Below are 24,119 nucleotides of genomic sequence, written 5' to 3'. Positions count from 1 at the left end.
CGTTTGAGGGGGATTTGTCCAGCTCAAGGATCAGCTCCCAAAACAGGCAAAAAATCCAATCCTATTCAGTTCAATGGCCCCTGTTCCCATGTGAGCATTTTGACGGCATGAGGAAAACACCCAACGCTCACTGAGAAATAGCACAATGATTAGGGAGTCTGCCTTCCTGCTGTAGGTTTGTAAGTTCGAATCCGGAAGGTGCCCTCTGTATGGGCAACACTTGGATATCTCCAATCCTCCAAATGTTGACATCATTAATTTTGTTCATGTTTGAAAAAGGCATGTGTATCAGCAAACTTTTAATCTAAAGACATGAACAAAATACAAAAGATGCCACATAAAGTCAATATGTAGCAATATTGTGAGCTAAAGCTCTATTTGTTTGTTGGGCATACTTTGCTAATTAGCCAAGTATAAGGGATATATATATATATACCTTCAGTTAAATGTGTAGTAAAATGGTAACACTTGGCCATACCCATATGGAAGAAAAGGTAGTATTTGCAATATATTTCTAAAAACATTCTTTGGAAACACATAAAATATTGTCAAAATTGTGACATTTCCTTGATATGTGTGAAATGCTAATAATCTTTCTTTGAAATATGTTTTACATCTATTTTTTTTCTATCTGACGACCAATTCCCCAATGTAATATTTTGTGGGTTTTTTCAGATAATGTGGAGGTTCTATATAAACACTGTAGATTTGACTGCTATGATTTCGGAGTTAGCAGGAAAGGTGTATGGAATGTGATGGTGTTTACTAAAGGATCCCTTGTTGGAAGTGTGCATGTTTTTCCAATTCCGCCGGTTTTTGCCATTTTCTATGGGCGAGACAGCGGATTTGCAAGCGGTATTCAAAAAAAAATTGACCCAAAATCGCGCTGGCGAAATTTTTTGAGCCTATTTGGCGTTGCGCATGCGCACATTCGCGCGTTCGCAGCTCGCGGCTGGAGGAGCTGTTTAACCTTTCCACACTTTCGCAGATATCTCTCTTTCTAAGTCAGTTTTTGAGATTTTTTAAACGCAAGTCATCTCCAAATTGACTTCCACACCTTCCACAGTGATTTGGGATTTTTGGGGGTACAGGGGAAAATTTGGCTAAACTTTAGTCGAGCTTTTAGCTGGCGTGGTTTTAAGTCGCGCTCTGACCATATTGCATCTTAATAAATCTCACACTAGGCGCTATTTTCCGCCCGCCGTTCTTTGAATGCCAATTTCAGACTTAAATAATCGCCGGTTCGCAAAATCCCGCCGAAACGCCAATTCGCCGTACTATGAATCAGGCCCTTTATCTCCTTATTTCCCCCTCTCTTCGGTTGTGGTATGTGATCAATTACCATAAATCTTAGCTGAGCTACAGTGTGACCACCCTGTCTAAAATGCTTAGCAACTGGTAATTCAGACTGTGGGGAATGAATAGAGGATTTATGTTGGGATATCCTGTCCTTAAATTTTAAACATGGAGACTCTAAAAAGTTTGGATTCATATCTTAATAATATGATACCAGGATTACAGTTTAACATGCATTGTAATAAAGAATTTATCCCCTTTCTGGATATTAGGGTTTATAGGAAAAATGATGGAGTAGAGATAGATCTATATGTAAAACCAACAGATAGTAATCAACTTCTTGATGGATCCGAAGCGTCATTATTTTTTGTTATTTTGATGTCTCCTTTGTGAGTATTTTTACTCCCTTAAAGCGGAGTTCCACCCTGGAATTTTTTTTTTTTTAAAATACCCCCGGGACAGTCAGGGCTAGTGCATTCCACAATGGCTAGCCTCTGATCTGTCCCGGGTTGCACTTACCTGTTAGGACAAATACTTACCTTGAAAACGTCTTGTCCAGCGCTGCCATCTCAGATGTGGGCAGCTTGAAGCCAGCGAGATCCTCTTCGGCGTCCTCTTCCGCCTTCTTCGGTCCAACTATGCCCTGCGCCGGCCCCGCCGTCACTTCCGGTGCGCGCGCGTCATCCCTCCACAGCTTCTGGGCATGCCAGAAGCTGTTTAGAAGGGGATGACGCGCGTGCCCCGGAACTGACGTCGGGGCCGGTGCAGGCACGATGATTCTTGGGAGCAATGACGTTCAGCTCCCAGGAATCATTGCAGAGCCAGGAAGTGACGACGGGCCGCGGCCGAGGAAGGAGGAAGAAGGAAGTAAGGTAAGTATATTTTCTTCGCTACGAAGTAAGTAAAAAAAAAAAAAAAATGCGATTATCCATTTCTTTTTCAGGTGACCCGGAGCGAGAAGATGGAGGTAAGTATAAAATTAGGGTGGAACTCCACTTTAATAAATATACAAGGTGCTGCACATTGAATCTATTTTATTTTTCTATATACTGGAGTCGGGGTGATCTCCATTTCCAGGTGCCATGTTGAACTTCCAATGACCAGTATGAGAGAGTGAGAGCGATAACACCAAATTTAACAAACCTGCTCCCCATTCACACCTGAGACCTTGAAACACTAAGGAGTCACATGACACCAGGGAGGGAAAATGGCTAATTGGGCCCAATTTGGGCATTTTCACTAAGGGGTGTACTCGCTTTTGTTGCCAGCGGTTTACACATTAATGACTGCGTGTTGAGTCATTTTTAGGGGACAGCAAATTTACACTGGTATACAAGCTGTACACTCACTACTTTACATTGTAGCAAAGTGTCATTTCTTCAGTGTTGTCACATGAAAAGATATAATAAAATATTTACAAAAATGTGAGAGGTGTACTCACTTTTGTGAGATACTGTGTGTGTGTGTATATATATATATATATACATATTAGAGATCGACCGATATATCGAGGGCCGATCTGCACTTTCCCCGATATATCAAATCGGCCCCTGAGGTTACCAATATTGCCGATATTTCGGGAAAGTGCTTGTACCAGAGTGATGCCTGCGGCTAGAGGCATCACCCCGGTACTGGCGTCCATAGCCGATGGTCAGCTGTCTTGTAATGACAACCGATCCAGCTGAGAAGTCCCCCTCCCGCCGCCTTCCGTGGCTCACCCGGGTCTCCCGTCCCACTGGGAGACCCGGGCAACCATCCTGCACGGCTGCCGAAGAGAAGACCCGATCAAAGACTCTCTGACGCGCACCACATGGGACTCATCTTTTCTTTTCCTTTTCCTACTAGCCCTCTTTTTCTCTCTCTCTAATTCTCTGCATTTTCTGCCTTACCTCTCTTGTCTAACTTATATGCCTATATGGCCACCCGGCTTTGTCCTGGCTGGGATGATTACGGTGATAGCACCTCTCCTTACTTTACATTGTATTTCTACTTACAAGTACTGTATATGTATAGACAATAACCTCTGTAATATGCAATATACAAGAGGGGGCTTTTGTCTAGTTGTATTCAGTCGTGTGTTCCAATGCCTTCGTATTATTATTTTCTACAGGAACAGGAACCTTTCCACTGTCTCAGATAGTAACTCTATGACTTTAATTGTTGTGAGGCTCCGAGCCTTCAATATACATATTTCTCTGATTTGTACCTGATCACCATACTATGTAACCATCTAACTGTTGTTTTTTTTTTTTTTTTTGTTTTATTGATTGTCAATAAAATCCTTTGCAAATGAAAAATAAAATCAAAGGTGATCATACACCTTAGACAATGCTGGGTTTTCTGTGGCCCCAGCAGACACCACCAGCTAAGGCTTATCTGGGAAAACTTTCAGACATACAAGAAAACCATTCCCTATGTTTTTTTCTACTGGTAAGCCAGGTAGCCAATGTATTTGGGTTCTCTGATACCAGTGAGTTTATAAAATACACAAGGGTGTGCTAGACTTTTTCTATAAGAAAAAAAGAGGGAAAAATCAAGCAAATAGACCGCCCTAATTACAAAATTATAGCAACACTTTTGCAGCTTTAATGTAGTTTAGACATGTGTGGCTCATTTCGTTCCGAAATTAAAAATTCAGATACATTTTTTTGTTATTCGGAAATTCGGATGTATCTAAATTACAATAATGAGGAATTTAAACAAATCCAAAGTAACACACTGAAATTCCGACGAAATTTGATTTGAATTCTAAAACAAATTTGATTTGAAATCAAATAAGAAAAAATTTGAAATCCATTTTCTAGAAAGGATACAATAAAATAAAATATGAAATAATATAGCAATAGAATAAAATTGAAAGAATAATAAAGAATAGAATTTAATAGAACAAAATAAAATAGAATATAACCGTCTTCTGAATTTGAATAGAATAGATTAGAATAGAATCCAAAACAATCGAATCCAAAATAATATAATAGAAAATAAGAGAATAGAGTAGAATAGAAAAACAATAGAATAAAATAAAATATAAAGAATATAACCATCCTCAGAAATGAGAATTTCGAATAGAATAAATGTGAATAGAAAATATTAGAATAGAATAGAAAATAGGAGAACAGAATAGAAAAGAATTAAAAAACAATTTATATAGAATAGAATAGGGGGCGCGGCCTGGAGCTGCATGTAAACAGACGCTGGTGAGAGGAGCTCTCCCGGTCCCTATCTGTTACAACAATCCTGAGCTCAATATTCCACGCTACACTTACTCTGTTTTGTATGTGACCACTCCAGCGTACCTCACAGCTATGTCACCTCCCCTTAAAGTATCGGAAGCAGCTTCAAAACTTGATCGATTCCGCCGCCAGGAGAGCGATATGCAATATAGTATAGAATAAAATAGAAAGAATATGACTGTTATATTCTTTCTATTTTATTCTATGTATTTTCTCTTTCTTTTCTCTTTTTTTATTATATTCTTTTCTATTCTTTTCTGTGCTATTCTTTTCTATTCTATTCACATTTTTTATATTCAAATTCGAATTTAATCTATTTAAAATTAGAATTTATTTCCTGGAATGTCCAGGGATTGAAATCTAAATTTAAAAGAGCACTGGTATTTAAATACCTGTGGTCTCTACGTCCCCATATTATGGTACTATTGGAAACCCACTTGTTGGATAATAAAATTCTAGCTATGAGATGCCCCTGTGTACATAGGGTCATACATGCTACATTCTCTTCGTATGCTCGGGGTGTTTATATTCTCCTGCATAAATCTCTTCCGGCTACAGTGGAGGAGGTCACTACTGATCCTGGTGGTTGATATGTGGTGGTTGTGCTTAATGTTTACTCCCACCGTTTAGCGGTGGTGGGGATATACATTCCTCCTCCATTCTCTAGGGAGGTTCTGTATGAATTGTTGGAGAGGTTGGTGCCATATTCCCCATCTTAAGTGTTGGTTGTTGGTGATTTTAATAGTATTTTGGATTATTCACTGGATACCTCAAATCCAGGTCGGGCAATTAATCATGATCTGAGGCATTGGGCAGAGATGGTGGGTCTTACGGAACTTTGGCGGTGGAGGCATCCTGCTGAAAGATGCTATTCTTATTTATCCCCTGTACATGCCTCCTCCTCCAGAAAATAATATGGCATTTGCTGGAATCTCCCTCCTGCCCATGGTCTCGGAAGCCACATGTGATCATACCCCTCTCCAAATTATTTTGCAATTTAGGCCTGCTGGGTTGAGGGGACCCTGGCAGCCAACCCCGTGCTGGATTGGAGAGGCAGAAGTGGTGGAGATGCTGAAGTCTCATATGGACTTTTTCTGGTAGATAAATGAAGGCGTTGGATGCCTTTAAGGCAACTACCAGGGGGATGTACATATCAGCCATTAAGGGCCTTAGGAAAGAACGCAGGGGAGAGGTGGCTCTGTTAGAGGACAAAGAAAGGGAGTGTGCTGCGGTATATGCTGCAATGCCCTCATCAGATACAGCGGTGGCACTACAGTCAGCAAGGAGGGAATTACAGCTTTATTATCAAAACCTTACATCTGCCTCCTTGCAAAAAAAGGCAAAAGGCATGCAATATATTTGAAAAGGGGGACAAGAATGGTAGGTTATTGGCCCTACTCACGGCGACTGGTAGTCCTCAGACCGTTGTCCCATGTATAACTTCTCCTATTGGGCAAGTATTGACAAGTAGGGAGGATACATTGCAGACTTTTAGATTATTTTATAGTGCACTTTATATGTCCAAACCACCTTATGACAATGAGGAGCTCCTGGGCACCCTCCGGGGATTACAATTGCCTACGTTGCCGGAGGATGCTCGGGAATCTCTTGAGGTAGATCTTAGGGTGGAGGAGATAGCTATGGCACTTAAATAATTTCCTGTTGACAAGGCACCAGGATCGGATGGCCTGCCAGTTGAGTGGTACAGGCAATATGCTGCACTTCTGGTTTCTAGGTTGCTTGCCCTTTATGCAGATTGTTTCTAAAAAGGTACTCTTCCCCTCTCCATGTATGAAGCGCATATTGTAGTATTAGCTAAATCCGGCAAAGTTCCCCTATTATGCACCTCCTACAGACCTATCTCGTTACTTAATGTAGATGTTAAGATACTTGCTAAATCCTTAGCTACCAGACTGATGACTATTCTCCACCATCTTATTTCCCCAGACCAGACAGGGTTTATGCCCAAAAAAACGACAGATATTAACTTAAGAAGAGTATTTACGCATACCCAGTTGGGAGCTGAGACCTCCAGTGGTGGAGTATTGGTCTTTTTGGATATTGAAAAGGCCTTTGACTCCATAGACTGGCAATATATGAGTTGCACTTCAGGAGTTTGGATTTGGGCCTAAATTTAGGAAATGGATCGATATCTTGTATAAACATCCTATGGCTGCAATAAAATTAAATGGCATGCTGTCGGAAAGTTATTCTGTGGGGAGGGGAACTCATCAGGGGTGTCCATTGTCTCTAGGTCTTTTTGCTTTGATGATAGAACCCTTAGCAACGGCTTTAAGAAACTCTACGGAGATACAGGGGATACAAGTGGGTAAACTGTCAGAGAAAATTGCACTTTACGCGAACGACATGGTTCTTTTTTTACGTGATTCGGAGTCTTCCTTATTGGCAGTCTTGGATATTCTGAATTCCTTTTTGAATTGAAGGTTAATTGGAGTAAATCCCAAATTCTCTCATTGAAAACACCTTCCCCAAGGTGTAGAGTGCCGGATACTTGCCCACTTGAACAAGTGGACAAGGTAAAATATCTTGGCCTATATATTTCAAATGCAGTTTCAGACTTCCTAACATTAAACGTTATTCCATTGCAGCAACAGCTTAGGCATCAGATACAATCTTGGTAAAAGTTACCTTTGACACTCATAGGTAGGAATAACCTACTTAAAATGAAATTCTTGCCAATTTTTTGTATGTAGCTAGAAATTTTCCTGTGTGGATTCTGAAATATAATTTAAAAATATTGATCGCCTTGTTACCAATTTCTTATGGCAGGGTCGCCACCCCAGGATTGAGCTACAAACCTTACATCATCCATGGAGGCAAGGGGGGTTGGCGGTCCCTGATTTTTATCAATATTTTTTGGCAGGTCAGTTGGTTTTTGTCCATCGGTGGCTGAATAGTCTGGATGATGATGTGGCTATTGCCCTGGAGGCGGCTATTGTCGGCTGCAATGAGGCTTTGTCACATCTTGTGATGCGGGGTCCTAGGGCACCCTACAATCTTACCATTTCTATGAGGGCAACGATGAGAGCATGGGTGGTGGCAGGTAAAATGGAGGAGAAAAGGGGGGTGGAGCAATCTCGCCCTATACACCACTATGGAGGAACCCTCGTTTGCCACACTTTTTTGTTCACCCGGATACAGGTATTTGGACACAATATAATATTAAGATATTGGGTGATAGTGTGGAGGAGGGGGGGCTTCTCCAATTTCATGTTTTGAAGGACAGGTTTAATCGCCCCAATTCACATTTGTTCCGATATTTCCAGCTTAGACATGCTTTCTATGCTCAATTTGATGTAGATGGCCCTCAAGTCCAGGCGGGCGCGATGGAATCCCTGCTTAAAAAGGATCCCCTGGTAAAAACATTGTCCACGATCTTTAAACATTTTTTTACGGATGGTTTGGAAAACCTTGAACGCTGCCGTGCGGCGTGGGGGGCTGTGTTCCCTCAACTAGATGGGGATGATTGGGACAATCTATGGGACATAAATTTGTCCAGATTGGTATCCTCCAGAGATCATCTTATATATAAATGTTTGCATCGTATATATTACACCCCGGCTAAGTTGGCTAAGCTCTATCCTGGACAAACCCCTGATTGCGGGTGGTGTACTTCTGTCCATGCAGACTTTGACCATATTTTCTGGGGTTGTGTGGAGATTCAGGTATTTTGGAGGGGAGTCGTAGACTGCATAGCTGAGGTGACAGCTGTTTCAATACAGCAAGTGGTGGAGGTTTGCCTCTTAGGTTTAGTGGATGGATTGGCCTAAAAAAATGCCAACTGTACTCTATTGACGATTCTTCTCTATTATACTAGGAAACTAATAATACTCTCATGGAAAAATTCCAGACCGCCTACAGTACAGACCTGGAAGGCAATTATAAATAAGGCACTTTTTCTGTATAAATCTACGTACATCAACAGGGGAACACCTGCTAAGTTTAATAAGTTGTGGGACTGTTGGGTTAATAGCATGTCCACAGTATCTGACTGATCCTGATGGACCATGTAGGATAGAGTTTCCCGGGGCAAATAGAACCACACTATAATATTAGCTGGGCAGTAAGGATGTATATATGTACGTAATCCAGTGCAATGTTGAGAGTTGCAGGGGGAGGGTGAGATGGAGATTCCATCTATATATAGGGGTGAATGCTCTGATCATATTATATGGGGGCCTAAGAGTTATAAGAGTACTCTCTCTTAGAGAGTAAATAGCTGACCATTGGTGTGCTGTTTGTTTTGGTTCAATGTATGTATTGTTGGCCCAGTAGGGGGCTTTTGTAAGTTTCTTTGGAAACTAATAAAAAACAAATTTTCAAAAAAGAAATTTGAATTTTGAAAGATGGTTAAATATTCATACTATTGTGTGTTGGGATGCACTAAACAACAATAAATATATGAACAAAATTATAACTTATAACCAAACTTAAATATACAAAGATATTCGTGAGTATTCAGTATGTGCAAAAACACAAAAGTTCATAAGTGTCCATAAATGGGTGATGACAGGTAGGTGAAAAACTTAAATCAATTCCACATCCAAAGTGTATCCACCACCAAGTGAAATTCCTCCTTACCGAACGGAAAAAGGTAAGGTGCAAATAATAAACTCATATGCTGAGCAAAATCCGATCTCCTTAGTGAACAAGCAATCACCTCGTGCAAAACACCTGGGTTAGCCTCTTACCAGATGGCAATCAGTATGCGCTTGTCTCTGCAAAGACACTGCCTCCCCTTCTCTTTAGAATCCACAGAATCTGTCACAGCCACCCCGCTGACGATTCCAGCTATAGATGACCAATGTCCATCACTTCAATCAGGCCGCTGCTGCCGGTTCCATGAAATCAGACTTAGGGTATGCCGACATCACTAGCGGGGGGCTGCAATGTATCAACTATATCTTATGCCTTCTTACTCTAGCTCTAGCAGTACTAGAGTACTAGAGTAAGAAGGCATAAGATATAGTTGATACATTGCAGCCCCCCGCTAGTGATGTCGGCATACCCTAAGTCTGATTTCATGGAACCGGCAGCAGCGGCCAGATTGAAGTGATGGACATTGGTCATCTATAGCTGGAATCATCAGCGGGGTTGCTGTGACAGATTCTGTGGATTCTAAAGAGAAGGGGAGGCAGTGCCTTTGCAGAGACAAGCGCATACTGATTGCCATCTGGTAAGAGGCTAACCCAGGTGTTTTGCACGAGGTGATTGCTTGTTCACTAAGGAGATCGGATTTTGTTCAGCATATGAGTTTATTATTTGCACCTTACCTTTTTCCGTTCGGTAAGGAGGAATTTCACTTGGTGGTGGATACACTTTGGATGTGGAATTGATTTAAGTTTTTCACCTACCTGTCATCACCCATTTATGGACACTTATGAACTTTTGTGTTTTTGCACATACTGAATACTCACGAATATCTTTGTATATTTAAGTTTGGTTATAAGTTATAATTTTGTTCATATATTTATTGTTGTTTAGCGCACCCCAACACACCATAATTATTTTATATATTCACCAAGCACTGAATACCGGGAGCAGCTTCAACACACTATCAGCGCACCCATCCCCCCTTAACAAATATTCATACTATTTTATTCTATTCTGTTGTTTTCTATTCTATTCTCTTATGTTCTATTCTTTTCTATTATATTCTAATCTTTTCCATTCAAATTCATTCTATTCGAAACTCGAATTTCAATAGAATGAATTTGAATTGAAAATATTAGAATAGAATAGAACATAATACAAAAGAATAGAACATAAAATAATACAACATTTGTCACGGTGTACCATTGTCCCATCAACATCTGTCACAGTGTACCACTAGTGCATCATCAGCATCTCCCACAGTGTACCAGTGCCCTATCAACATCTGTCACAGTGTACCAGTGCCCCATCTACATCTGTCACAGTGTACCACAAGTGCCCCATCAGCATCTGTCACAGTGTACCATTGTCCCATCAATCTCTGTCACAGGGTACCACAGTGCTCCATGCACATCTGTCACAGTGCACCAGTTCCCTATCAACATCTGCGATAGTGTACCATTGTCCCATCAGCATCTGTCACAGTGCACCAGTGCCCCATCAACATCTTTTGCAGTGTACTAGTGCCCCATCAACATATGTCACAGTGTACCAGTACGCAATCAACATCTGTCACAGCGTACCACCAGTGCCCCATAAACATCTGCCACAGTGTACCATTGTCCCATCAACATCTGTCACAGGGCTTCACCAGTACTCCATGCACATCTGTCACAGTGCAGAATAGAATCCAAAACAATGGAATCCAAAATAATAGAAAAGAATAGAGTAGAAAATCAGAGAACAGAAAAGAATAGAAAAAGAATAAAATAGAATAGTAAATAATAGAATGAAATAGAATATAACCTAACCATCTTCAGAAATTCGAATTTGGAATATAATGAGTTTCAATAGAAAGGATTAGAATACAATAGAATAAAAAAGAATAGAAAATAATAGAATAGAATAGAAAATAAGAGACTAGAATAGAAAAACAATTAATATAGAATAACATAAAATAGAAAGAATATAACCATTATATTCTTTCTGTTTTGTTTTATTCTATGCTATTGATTTTCTATACTTTTCTATTCTATTCTAATTTCTATTCTATTTCTTTTCTATTATTTTCTATTCTATTCAAGTCTTTTCTATTCTATTTCTTTTCTATTATTTTCTATCCTATTCAAGTCTTTTCTATTCAAAGTCGAATTAATTCTGTTCGAAATTCGAATTTTGGAAGATGGTTAGATATACTATTTTATTGTATTCTATTGTTTTTCTATTCTATTCTTTTATTTTCTAGTCTATTCTCTTATTTTATATTCTATTCTTTTCTATTTAAATTCATTCTATTTGAAATTCGAATTTCAAAAGATGGTTGTATAGTTTTTTCTATTTTATTCTATTTTGTTCTAATTTTCAAATTGTCATACAGTCAGTATCAATAGCCTAATGCAACAGCTGCATTTAAATGGAAAAAAAGTTTAATTCAAATTCAGTTGAATTTTTCCAATTTGAAACGGATTACGAAAACGAATATAACGAATTTAACTAAACTTAATTTATTTAAATGCCGAATCAAAATGAAACTAAACACATTTTTTTTCCATCCTGCACATGTCTAATTTATTTATCAATTTAGTAAAAATACATACAAACAGTATTTACCACAAGAAAACCTATGTAATACTGCTTTTTTAGCTCCTACAGTGTATGAGTTATGGTATTTTCTTCTGGCTGGGAAATATACCTTCCTACTGGCTGCATTCTTAGGCTACATGTACTCTAGCCTACCCTTGACCGCCTGAAAAAGCAAAATGCCGCAAAAATGCAAAGTGTGTTTTTTGCTCAATTTTATCACAATTGTGTAACATTTTCCTGCGCCCGTGGTCAAAACGTTCCTTTCATTGAATGTGATTCTTCCGCGTTCAGGAGAGAGAGGTTTAACCTCACCTAAACATGGCAGCTCCTAAAATCTGCTAAAAGCCTATGTGTACATGGACACATATAAAGAGTATAGAAAAGAATCACCCCCTTTAAAATAATCATCATGTTTTGTTGCTTTGCAGCCTGAAATGAAGACAGGCACAGTTTTGGTTTTATCCAGCTGTATTTAGTCAGTGCAGCTTAAAACCTCCAAGTGAAAGATATAACACCAACATGTCAGGAAAAAAACAAAAAAAAAACAAAACCGAATCACTGGAAGTGATTTGGAGTGAGTTGAAAAAAGGATCACCCCCTTGTTTTTTGTTGAACCACCTTTTTGCTTCAATTACAGCCTTTATTCTGTTGGGATATGTCACTACTAACTTTGCACATCTAGACTTTTCAATGTTTGCCCACTCCTCTTTGCAGAACTGCTCACGTTTAGTTAAATTTGATGGTGACTGTTTGTGGACTACAGTCCGCAAGTAATTCCACTGATTTTCGATGGGGTTTAAGTCTGGGCTTTGACTAGGTCATGCAAGGACTTTCACCTTTCTCTCCTTCAACCACTGTGTGGTTATTTTTGCTGTGTGCTTTGAGTCATTGTCATGTTGGAAGGTAAACCTTCTTCTCATTGACAATTTTCTGGCAGAGGGTCACAGATTTTTCTCAAGAATACAATGGCATTTTGCCCCATCCATTTTTCCTTCTATCCTGACAAGTGCTCCAGACCCTGCTGCAGAGAAACACTCCCATAACAGGATATTATCACCTCCATGCTTTACTGTAGGAATGGTGTTATATGGATAGTGAGCTGTATTGGATTTCCGCCAGACATATCGTTTGGTGTTGAGGCCAAATGATTCAAGTTTAGTCTCACCTGACCATAACAACTTTTTACATATGGCCTCAGAATCTTCAAGGTGCATTTTGGCAAAGCTCAGTCGTAACTGCATGTGGCTTTTTTTGAGGAGTGGCTTTTTTCTTGCAACCCTCCCATACAAGCCACAGTTGTGGAGAATTTGTGATTTTGTTGTCACATGCACACAATGACCACTCTTTGTCATAAAATCCTGCAACTGCTTTAGAGTTGCTGTAGGCCTCTTGGTAGCCTAACACAGGATGATAGATTGCACTCCGAAGTGAAGATCAAATGGAAGTTATTGAACAAAAATAATGTTCCATGGTACAGACATCAAGGACACACGAACAGGAGCAGTTGACGCGTTTCACAAACTAAATTCCGCTTCTTCACTTTGGATTGTGGTCTATATTCCTGTGTTTGGATATTGCTGGGTTCATGGACCAGACGTGCACCTGCTGTTTGAAGACTTCATTGCTTGCACCTGAGCGGCAGCAGCTCTGTGAGCTATTTGTGAATTTGATTCCTCTTGGTAGCCTCTCTGACCAGTTTCCTCCTGATTCTTTCATCCAGTTCGGAGCGACGTCCTGATCCAGGGAGGGTCTGTGTTGTACCAAATACCTTACACCTATTAAAAATATGCCTATTAAAAATATACTTCACTGTGCTTCTAGGCATTGATAAAGCCTTTGAAAAAATGTTTGTATCCATCTCCTGACTCGTGCCTGTCCACAACTTTATCCTGGAGTTCTCTTGACAGTGCCTTGTCACCCATAGTTCATTGTTTGCTTCAGTTGCACTAACAGGGTCTGAAATGCTCCATGAATGCTCTTAGCATGCTGAGCTAATCAAAATGACCACAGCTGATCACATTTGAAAGACAAATGGCTTTTTGTGCCATTGAAAAGGTGATTAGCTACACCTGATTGAGTTTACAAGTCATTTTTAGGAGGGGGTGATCCTTTTTCCAACTCAGTGATTCTGTTTTTTAATTTGTTTTATTTTTTTTCTGACATGTTGGTGTAATAAGTTGCACTTACATACGTACAGCACATATGTAAATACAGCTGGGTAAAACAAAAACTGTATCTTTCTTCATGTCAGGCTACAAAGCAACAAAATGTGATTATTTTAAAGGGGGTGATTCTTTTCTATGCCCACTGTAGGCTTTTATGGATTTGAGTTTAGGAGCTTTGGCAGGAAAATACCGAATGCTGTCGGGTGATGTCATTAATTTGGTAAGCCATGTCCCCCAGGATCCCTGGCGTTTTGTTTACATTTCCACAATGCTGGGGGTCTGTCCTTTAGATGGGAGTGTGACATGTACAAATCTGTGGGCTTCTGGTCCCCATGATTGACAATGGATTTACATTGCTGGGCACAGTGTTTGATAATGGATTTACATCACTGGACATTGTGATTTACATGGATTTACAGCAGGGGATATTAGTAGTGTATTTTTGTAGCCCTTATTTAATGTAGAGAAGTATACAAAGAAGAAATTGTGTGCGCTTGTCTCTGCAAAGACACTGCCTCCCCTTCTCTTTAGAATCCACAGAATCTGTCACAGCCACCCCGCTGACGATTCCAGCTATAGATGACCAATGTCCATCACTTCAATCAGGCCGCTGCTGCCGGTTCCATGAAATCAGACTTAGGGTATGCCGACATCACTAGCGGGGGGCTGCAATGTATCAACTATATCTTATGCCTTCTTACTCTAGCTCTAGCAGTACTAGAGTACTAGAGTAAGAAGGCATAAGATATAGTTGATACATTGCAGCCCCCCGCTAGTGATGTCGGCATACCCTAAGTCTGATTTCATGGAACCGGCAGCAGCGGCCAGATTGAAGTGATGGACATTGGTCATCTATAGCTGGAATCATCAGCGGGGTTGCTGTGACAGATTCTGTGGATTCTAAAGAGAAGGGGAGGCAGTGCCTTTGCAGAGACAAGCGCATACTGATTGCCATCTGGTAAGAGGCTAACCCAGGTGTTTTGCACGAGGTGATTGCTTGTTCACTAAGGAGATCGGATTTTGTTCAGCATATGAGTTTATTATTTGCACCTTACCTTTTTCCGTTCGGTAAGGAGGAATTTCACTTGGTGGTGGATACACTTTGGATGTGGAATTGATTTAAGTTTTTCACCTACCTGTCATCACCCATTTATGGACACTTATGAACTTTTGTGTTTTTGCACATACTGAATACTCACGAATATCTTTGTATATTTAAGTTTGGTTATAAGTTATAATTTTGTTCATATATTTATTGTTGTTTAGCGCACCCCAACACACCATAATTATTTTATATATTCACCAAGCACTGAATACCGGGAGCAGCTTCAACACACTATCAGCGCACCCATCCCCCCTTAACAAATATTCATACTATTTTATTCTATTCTGTTGTTTTCTATTCTATTCTCTTATGTTCTATTCTTTTCTATTATATTCTAATCTTTTCCATTCAAATTCATTCTATTCGAAACTCGAATTTCAATAGAATGAATTTGAATTGAAAATATTAGAATAGAATAGAACATAATACAAAAGAATAGAACATAAAATAATACAACATTTGTCACGGTGTACCATTGTCCCATCAACATCTGTCACAGTGTACCACTAGTGCATCATCAGCATCTCCCACAGTGTACCAGTGCCCTATCAACATCTGTCACAGTGTACCAGTGCCCCATCTACATCTGTCACAGTGTACCACAAGTGCCCCATCAGCATCTGTCACAGTGTACCATTGTCCCATCAATCTCTGTCACAGGGTACCACAGTGCTCCATGCACATCTGTCACAGTGCACCAGTTCCCTATCAACATCTGCGATAGTGTACCATTGTCCCATCAGCATCTGTCACAGTGCACCAGTGCCCCATCAACATCTTTTGCAGTGTACTAGTGCCCCATCAACATATGTCACAGTGTACCAGTACGCAATCAACATCTGTCACAGCGTACCACCAGTGCCCCATAAACATCTGCCACAGTGTACCATTGTCCCATCAACATCTGTCACAGGGCTTCACCAGTACTCCATGCACATCTGTCACAGTGCAGAATAGAATCCAAAACAATGGAATCCAAAATAATAGAAAAGAATAGAGTAGAAAATCAGAGAACAGAAAAGAATAGAAAAAGAATAAAATAGAATAGTAAATAATAGAATGAAATAGAATATAACCTAACCATCTTCAGAAATTCGAATTTGGAATATAATGAGTTTCAATAGAAAGGATTAGAATACAATAGAATAAAAAAGAATAGAAAATAATAGAATAGAATAGAAAATAAGAGACTAGAATAGAAAAACAATTAATATAGAATAACATAAAATAGAAAGAATATAACCATTATATTCTTTCTGTTTTGTTTTATTCTATGCTATTGATTTTCTATACTTTTCTATTCTATTCTAATTTCTATTCTATTTCTTTTCTATTATTTTCTATTCTATTCAAGTCTTTTCTATTCTATTTCTTTTCTATTATTTTCTATCCTATTCAAGTCTTTTCTATTCAAAGTCGAATTAATTCTGTTCGAAATTCGAATTTTGGAAGATGGTTAGATATACTATTTTATTGTATTCTATTGTTTTTCTATTCTATTCTTTTATTTTCTAGTCTATTCTCTTATTTTATATTCTATTCTTTTCTATTTAAATTCATTCTATTTGAAATTCGAATTTCAAAAGATGGTTGTATAGTTTTTTCTATTTTATTCTATTTTGTTCTAATTTTCAAATTGTCATACAGTCAGTATCAATAGCCTAATGCAACAGCTGCATTTAAATGGAAAAAAAGTTTAATTCAAATTCAGTTGAATTTTTCCAATTTGAAACGGATTACGAAAACGAATATAACGAATTTAACTAAACTTAATTTATTTAAATGCCGAATCAAAATGAAACTAAACACATTTTTTTTCCATCCTGCACATGTCTAATTTATATAATGCATTATATATGGTGCACATCCAAATAAGGATTTTTAGTCTTTAAATAAAGAAAAATCAATCATAAGGGATTATTTACAAAATATATACAGTTAATTTTATATGTCAATTCAACCTCACAGTATCAAGACTTAGGGAGCATTCACATTTTTTAGGCTGTTGCGGTGCCTTAACCACTTACCGCATACTAACGTACCCGTACGTCGGGTAACTTTGTGGGGTTATACCGGGATGATGCCTCTAGCTAGAGGCATCATCCTGGTACCGTTGTTTGAAGCCGACGGTCGGCTTTCCGTCGGTAATGACCGATGCGGCTAGGGAGCCGCTCGATCGTTACCCCGGGTGAGCGGGAGGGGACGTCCCCCCCCCTCCCGCCACCTTCCGTGGCTCCCCATCGGGAGCCCGAGCACCCAGCCGGCACATCCCCCGGCTGGATGGAGTCCCGATGAATGCCGGAAACGGCATCGATCAGGTCTCCGATGACGTAACCCGGAGGCGGCGTCCATGACGTCACTTCCGGGTTACTGTGCTGCAAAAGGCGGCAAATTTGAAAAACGGCTGTATGCAAAAATGCCGTTTTCTGCGTTTTGCATACATGGAAGTGTAGTGGAGGGGTCTAGGGTCTTTTAGACCCTCGATCCCTCCATAAAGTGTACCTGTCACTATATATTGGTGTCACAAGGGATGTTTACATTGCTTGTGACAGCAATAAAAGTGATCAGATTTTTTTTTTTAAAAAAACCTGTAATAAAGTTAAAAAAAAAGAAAAAATAAATAGGAAAAAAAAAAATAATAAGTTAGCTGCCCCCGTCACCGTTAGCTCGCGCACAAAAAAAAACGTATACCCAAGTCGAGCCGCGAATGAAATCGCTGTTCAAACCACACATGTGAGGTATCGCCGCGATCGCCAGAGCGTGGGCAATAATTAAATAAAAGGGCTACACTCTAACTCTAAACTGGTAACCGTTAAATAAATTTAAAGCGTCGCCGATTGAGATCTCTATTGACCGTAGTTTGTCGCCATCCCACGGGGGGGCGCAATTTTAAACCGTAACATGTTGGGTATCTATTTACTCGGCGTGACATCATCTTTCACAATATACAAAAAAAATGGGCTAACTTTACTGTTTAGTATTTTTTAAATGCAGTGAAATGTGATTTTTCAATTTTTTTCCAAAAAAATTGCGTTTTAAAGACCGCTGCGCAAATACCGCGTGACAAAAAATTTTGCAATGACCGACATTTTATTCTCCAGAGTCTTTGCTAAAAAAATATATATAATGTTTGGGGGTTCTAAGTAGTTTTCTAGGGTAAAATACTGGTTTTAACTTGTAAATAAAAAGTGTCCGAAATAGGGCTGGGGCTTAAGTGGTTAATGCTCAAGCATTATTGTGCAAGCAGTATGGTAATGCATTTAATATTAATGTCCTGCACATGGCCCAAAATTCAAACATTTTTTTTTTCTTTTAATGCAGCACACCACAATGAATGCTATGTGTTTTGTGCATGAATTTTCCTCTGCTGTGAAAGTAGCAACATGAATATCGCCATAAAATACTAGTTAATGTAGTTTATGAGTCAATGTGCAGGTTTTGCCACTTGTTACCTCAATGCAATCGTTAGAATGGGTGCTAACAAAAATAAATAATATTGGAGCTCTCCCTGATTACCCAGTGCTGTGGGATGTAAAATGTTAATAACATATTGATTTTAAGGGTTATTTTGCAATACATACATTTTTCAGAGATCCTAGAGAACCAGTACCAGCTAGACTTTTGCAAAAATTCTCAATCACTTTAGTTATTAAAAGTGTACAGAATTTCCAATGAATGATTTGCATTTTCCTTCTTATTTAGCTTTGTTTGCATTGTCTGTCTGATCCTTCTGCCTAAAGCAAAGGGTGAGAATGTGCTACACAGTGTGCACTGTGTGAGGCCAAAACATTGTCAAGGCAGCAATCGTTCTTGCATTAGTTCTATCATGACCAGTTCTCATAAATAATATTTGTCATACATTTGGGGTTAGGGACTGAGATCCATTTGTTTATATTGTGTTATATTTGAGTATTGTGGTGATCTTAAAAGCATTGTGAAAAAAGAACATTCAACACATATTCAACACTCTCACCATGTACTGGGTTCTTATCTTCATTCTATTTGGCAAGCAGACTATTTTTTCTGATAACCAAGGTGACTTTCTTTACATTGTCTGCTTCCATTCTAGACGGCTCCTTCTCAGTATGTCTCCCCTCAAGAGGTTTTGGCTCAGGCTGCTGCTAAGGGACTTCTCAGTGGCATTCGGGTTGCAAAATCTCCAAGAAAAGATGACAAAAAGAAGAAATCAAAAGCACAAAATTATAAAACCACTCCAGCCACTTCAAACGCTCAAACAAAAATCAATGAGTTAATCCGTGAAAATAATTTGAAGAGCCCAAGAACACCAAAAGACCAACATGATCAAACTTCTCACAAATACACAAACTATGCCAGCACTTTACAGTTTACAAAGGCACCAAAGCAGAGTGGTGGCATTCCCATTGTATCCATGAAGAATCCAGGTAACTTCTCTTTCTTGTCCAAAGATCGACAGACAAATGCCATCAGACCAAAGTCAGAAGATAAGATGATCCCATTGAAGCCGGTCCAGATTATGCTGCCTCCAGTGACCTCTCCAGTTCAGTACAGTTCTCCACCTGAGGTCAAGAACCGCAGTCCAGTCCATTATTTTCACCAGCGCTGGCATTCAGGAATCAGGAGCAGTCCCCAAAATCCCTTTATTTCAACTGTACCTTTTATAGGCAAGAACAAGGAAAGCACACCGTGGACCGCAGTCCGACATCCTAAGCCCTGGCACTAAACAATGGTTTTTTTTTTTTTTTTTTTTTTACTGGTTTTATTTAACACTGTAACAAAAATATATAACTATTTTTTTGTATTTTAAATTTGTGGTTTTTTTTTATGTCTTACAGTTAGTATTCAGTTTTAACTTCTTTAAATAGACCAATTAATGTATCTTGCAAGTGGGTTCTACCATGCTAGAAGGTAGTAGTACATACTATCTATGTTATAAATACATAACCAAAATATTGTGCAGTAAGTTTCATGGATAAACTGTTTGTTTTATTGTTACCTAAAATCTTTGTAGGGGAAATAATCTTTTTTGATGTTGAATAAAAACCCTAAATTTAAGGAAATGATACGTAAAATATTTTAAATATTCCCTTTTAGATTTTACAAATATTTAGAACAACTTTAGTGTTTTCTATCAATATTATTATAATGGTTATATGTTAAGGCATGACTTTCATGACATAATTAAATATCAGCAACTGTTTTGCTACAATGAACATCTTGCGGAAATACTTGTTAATACGTCATGTGACATTAGAGACATCATGACTGCCGCTGGTAAATGTTTTTCACAGACATCCTACCTTTTGAGATACAAATCCATATTATATATATCTATATCACAAATATCACCCAAATCCCAAAGAACAGAGAGGAATCTTCCAATGTAGACACTACTTCTGGTGACAACCAGGAATTCCTTCATTTTGAAGGGATTTTCTCTCAGTTCTTGTTTGATTATGGGACATGAAGTGAAGAGAAGTCTCCCCAATGGCACACAGATCATACAGTGGCTTGAGTGAGTTCTGAGTCACTGATCTTGATTAAGTATGCAGATCAGGTAAGTCAAGATAAAATCAGGCATCCTTATGTGCATTCTTGTCCAGTGATTCAAAGTAATAAAACAATAGGGTCAGTGGCAAACCAAGTCAACTAGCACTTTTAAAAGCTGAGGTTATTAGTAGCTGAGGCCACCAAGTTGGAGGGGCTTTTAAACTAGGAGACGGGGGGGAGGGCTCAGAAGTAGAGTCAGTCAGGAGGGAGCAGAGGACAGAAGGCAGCTGTAGTGTCAGCAGCGACAGTAGGTCCACAATGTCAATTGGCAGGTCTGTGCGGGAAAATCTCAGACCAAACAGGAATAAACATAACCGCCAATCACATTTAACTTCCGTAAAACTAAGAGGGGTATATGCTAATGCCAGGAGCCTAGCTAATAAAATGGATGAGTTGGAAATGTTAGTACATGAGGAGGACATAGACCTTGTGGGAATAACGGAGACTTGGTTCGACCCCTCACATGACTGGCTGGCCAATATCCAAGGGTATTCGGTGTACCGGAAGGACAGGGTAGGAAAAAGAGGGGGAGGGGTATGTCTCTATGTCAAGAACAATATAAAGGTGATAGAAAGGAGTGACATTACGGATGGGATGAGTATGGATTTAGAATCTGTGTGGGTTGAACTCCATAGGGAAGGAGAAAAGGGGAAAGTAATTGTGGGGGTTTGCTATAGGCCACCTAACCAAGGGGAGGAGGTAGAGCTGGAATTTTTAGCACTAATGGGTAAAGTGGCAAAATTGGGATCAGTCATCGTATTGGGGGACTTCAATTATCCCGACATTGACTGGGAAGAGGGGACTGCACACTCACAGAAGGCCCGTCTATTCACGGAAACCTTACTGGATAATTACATGTCACAGTTGGTGGATTCCCCTACCAGAGAAAACGCAGTCCTGGATCTATTGCTCACTAATGACCCAGACATAATCTCGGAGGTAGGAGTCCAGGACAACCTGGGCTCTAGCGATCACAGGATGATCACATTTAGTGTAAATAACAATATAACAAGGCAAGTGGGGAACATAAGAACCCTAAACTTCAGAAGGGCAAACTTTCCAAAATTGTACTCATTGATGGAAAGGGTAAACTGGGACCAAACCCTGGGATCCCTGACCACAGAGGAAAAATGGGAATGCTTTAGGAACATATTAGGCAAAGGCATCTTGCAGTGCATTCCTATGGGAAATAAATTTAGAAGAGACAAAGCCAAACCTGGCTGGCTAAACTGTAGCGTCAAAAAACTTATTAGGGGGAAAAAATTGGCCTTCAAGAAGTATAAATCAGAGGGCACAGTATCGGCTTTCGAGCAATACAAGGAGGCAAATAAGAAAAGTAAACAAGAAATCAAGATGGCTAAAATCAACTTTTAGAGACAAATAGCAGAGGATAGTAAAAAAAACCCAAAGAAATTCTTTAAATATATCAACAGCAAAAAAACTAAGGCAGAGCATATTGCACACATAATTAACAATGATGGGAGGATGGTTACAGAGGACACTGAAAAAGCAACCGTGCTGAATGCTTTTTTCTCGTCAGTCTTTACACAGGAAAAGGAGGGGTACACTGACCATGACTGTATGGTTAGTAGTAATACACAGGACTTGCCACTATGGCTAACAGAGGGGGAAATCAGGGAAAGGCTGGATAAACTTAACACAAACAAATCACCAGGACCGGATGGCGTACATCCGAGAGTACTCAAGGAACTCAGTAAAGTTATATCGAGACCACTGTTCCTGATCTTTGCTGACAGTATTAGGACAGGAGATGTACCAGGGGATTGGAAGAAAGCTAACGTGATTCGAATATTCAAAAAGGGCCAGAGGCATATCCCGGGAAATTATAGGCCTGTCAGTTTGACATCAGTAGTATGTAAACTTCTGGAGGGGATGATAAGGAAATATATCGTAGAGTTTGCTAAAGACAACAACATCATCAGCAGTAATCAGCACTGGTTTACAAATGGGCGTTCTTGTCAAACCAACCTCCTAACATTCTACGAGGAGGTGAGCTGTGAGCTAGATAGGGGGAAACCAGTGGATGTGGTGTACTTGGATTTCGCTAAGGCATTTGATACTGTTCCCCACAAGCGCTTAATTTATAAAATAAGGTCTGCAGGTATCGATAGCAGGGTTTGCTCTTGGATACGGAACTGGCTAAAAAGGCGTGTCCAAAGGGTAGTAATAAACAGCGCATACTCAGACTGGTCTGAGGTGGTAAGCGGGGTCCCCCAAGGCTCAGTCTTGGGACCAACCTTGTTCAATTTATTCATAAACAACATTGAGGTCGGGATCAGTAGTTCGATATCAGTTTTTGCAGATGACACAAAATTGGGCAGGGCAATAACTTCACAACATGAAGCAGATATCCTACAGAATGACCTGGACAAAATAACGGAGTGGGCAACGACATGGCAAATGAGGTGTAAGGTTTTGCACTTGGGGACTAAAAACATAAAAACACAATACACGTTAGGAGGGGAGCCCTTGGGGGAATCAAAAATGGAGAAGGATCTGGGAGTCTTGGTTGATGATAGATTAGGAAACAGCATGCAATGTCAAGCGGCAGCTGCCAAAGCCAGCAGAACATTAGCATGCATAAAGAAAGGGATGCATTCCAGAGATAAGACTATAATCCTTCCACTTTATAAAACTCTGGTCCGACTGCATCTGGAGTATTCCATCCAGTTCTGGTCGCCAGTCCTCAGGAGGGATGTGTTGGAGCTGGAGAGAGTCCAGAGAAGGGCAACTAAACTAATTAGGGGATTGGAGGACCTTGACTATGAAGAGCGTCTACAATCGCTCGATTTATTCTCCCTGGAGAAGAGACGTCTGAGGGGGGACATGATAGCAATTTATAAATATCTTAATGGGGATCCCAGCTTAGAAAAAAAGCTGTTCATTCGAAGGGATTGCATGAGGACTCGAGGGCATACAATGCGATTAGAGGAGAAGCGTTTTAACCTCAGGCAACGCGGGGGGTTCTTTACTGTTAGGGCAACAAGATTGTGGAATTCTCTACCACAAGAGGTGGTTTCTGCGGGTAGTATGGTGGCTTTCAAAAGACTCTTAGACTTACATCTCAAGGATCAGAACATTCAGGGGTATGTGAGATGATTACAGCCACACACACCTACACAGGTTGAACTAGATGGACTATTGTCTTTATTCAACCTCACCTACTATGTAACTATGTAGTAGCATCCTACGTGTTTTTTGGCATGACAGATTTTCTTTTAACCCCAGCCTTTGGAGCCCCATTGTTGAGTCTTTTGAGGAGAATCGCTGATGATAAACCTCGCTTTCTTAGGGAGGTATTATAAGATTGCTGTTGACTTGATGCGCTAGTTTAAAGACTAGAGTAATATGGAGAGTGCTGTTGCTGAATTCTTTCTAAAAATGCTAATTGCCTGGCTTCAATAGACCCAGAACAAGCATGCAGATAAAAAACGTCAGAGTAAAAATCTCAATTCCTATCTTCATCTTTATTCCAGTCAGTAACGGAAAACAATTGCCATGCATTTTACTTTTTGAAGATACTGTTTCTTTTTTTTTAGCATTGCGGTGCTTCTGATATTCTAAAGCAGGCAT

The 24,119-nt window shown here is 39.6% G+C and overlaps 1 protein-coding gene across 1 annotated transcript in view; it reads left to right on the top strand.

Moving 5' to 3' along the window:
• The window catches only part of NSUN7 (NOP2/Sun RNA methyltransferase family member 7), a 111,122-nt gene extending 91,401 nt beyond the window's left edge, over positions 1–19,721 (top strand). The window contains exon 11 of the mRNA XM_082253836.1: positions 19,066–19,721. Coding sequence (XP_082109962.1) covers positions 19,066–19,698 — 633 coding nt within the window. The 3' untranslated portion in view covers positions 19,699–19,721. The remainder of the gene's footprint in view (positions 1–19,065) is intronic.
• Positions 19,722–24,119: the final 4,398 nt, after the last annotated feature.

The sequence above is a fragment of the Pelophylax lessonae genome (assembly GCF_965119305.1).
Source record: "Pelophylax lessonae genome assembly, chromosome: 1".
Classification (NCBI taxonomy): Eukaryota; Metazoa; Chordata; class Amphibia; order Anura; family Ranidae; genus Pelophylax; species Pelophylax lessonae.
This window is presented reverse-complemented; position numbering and strand designations above follow the sequence as displayed.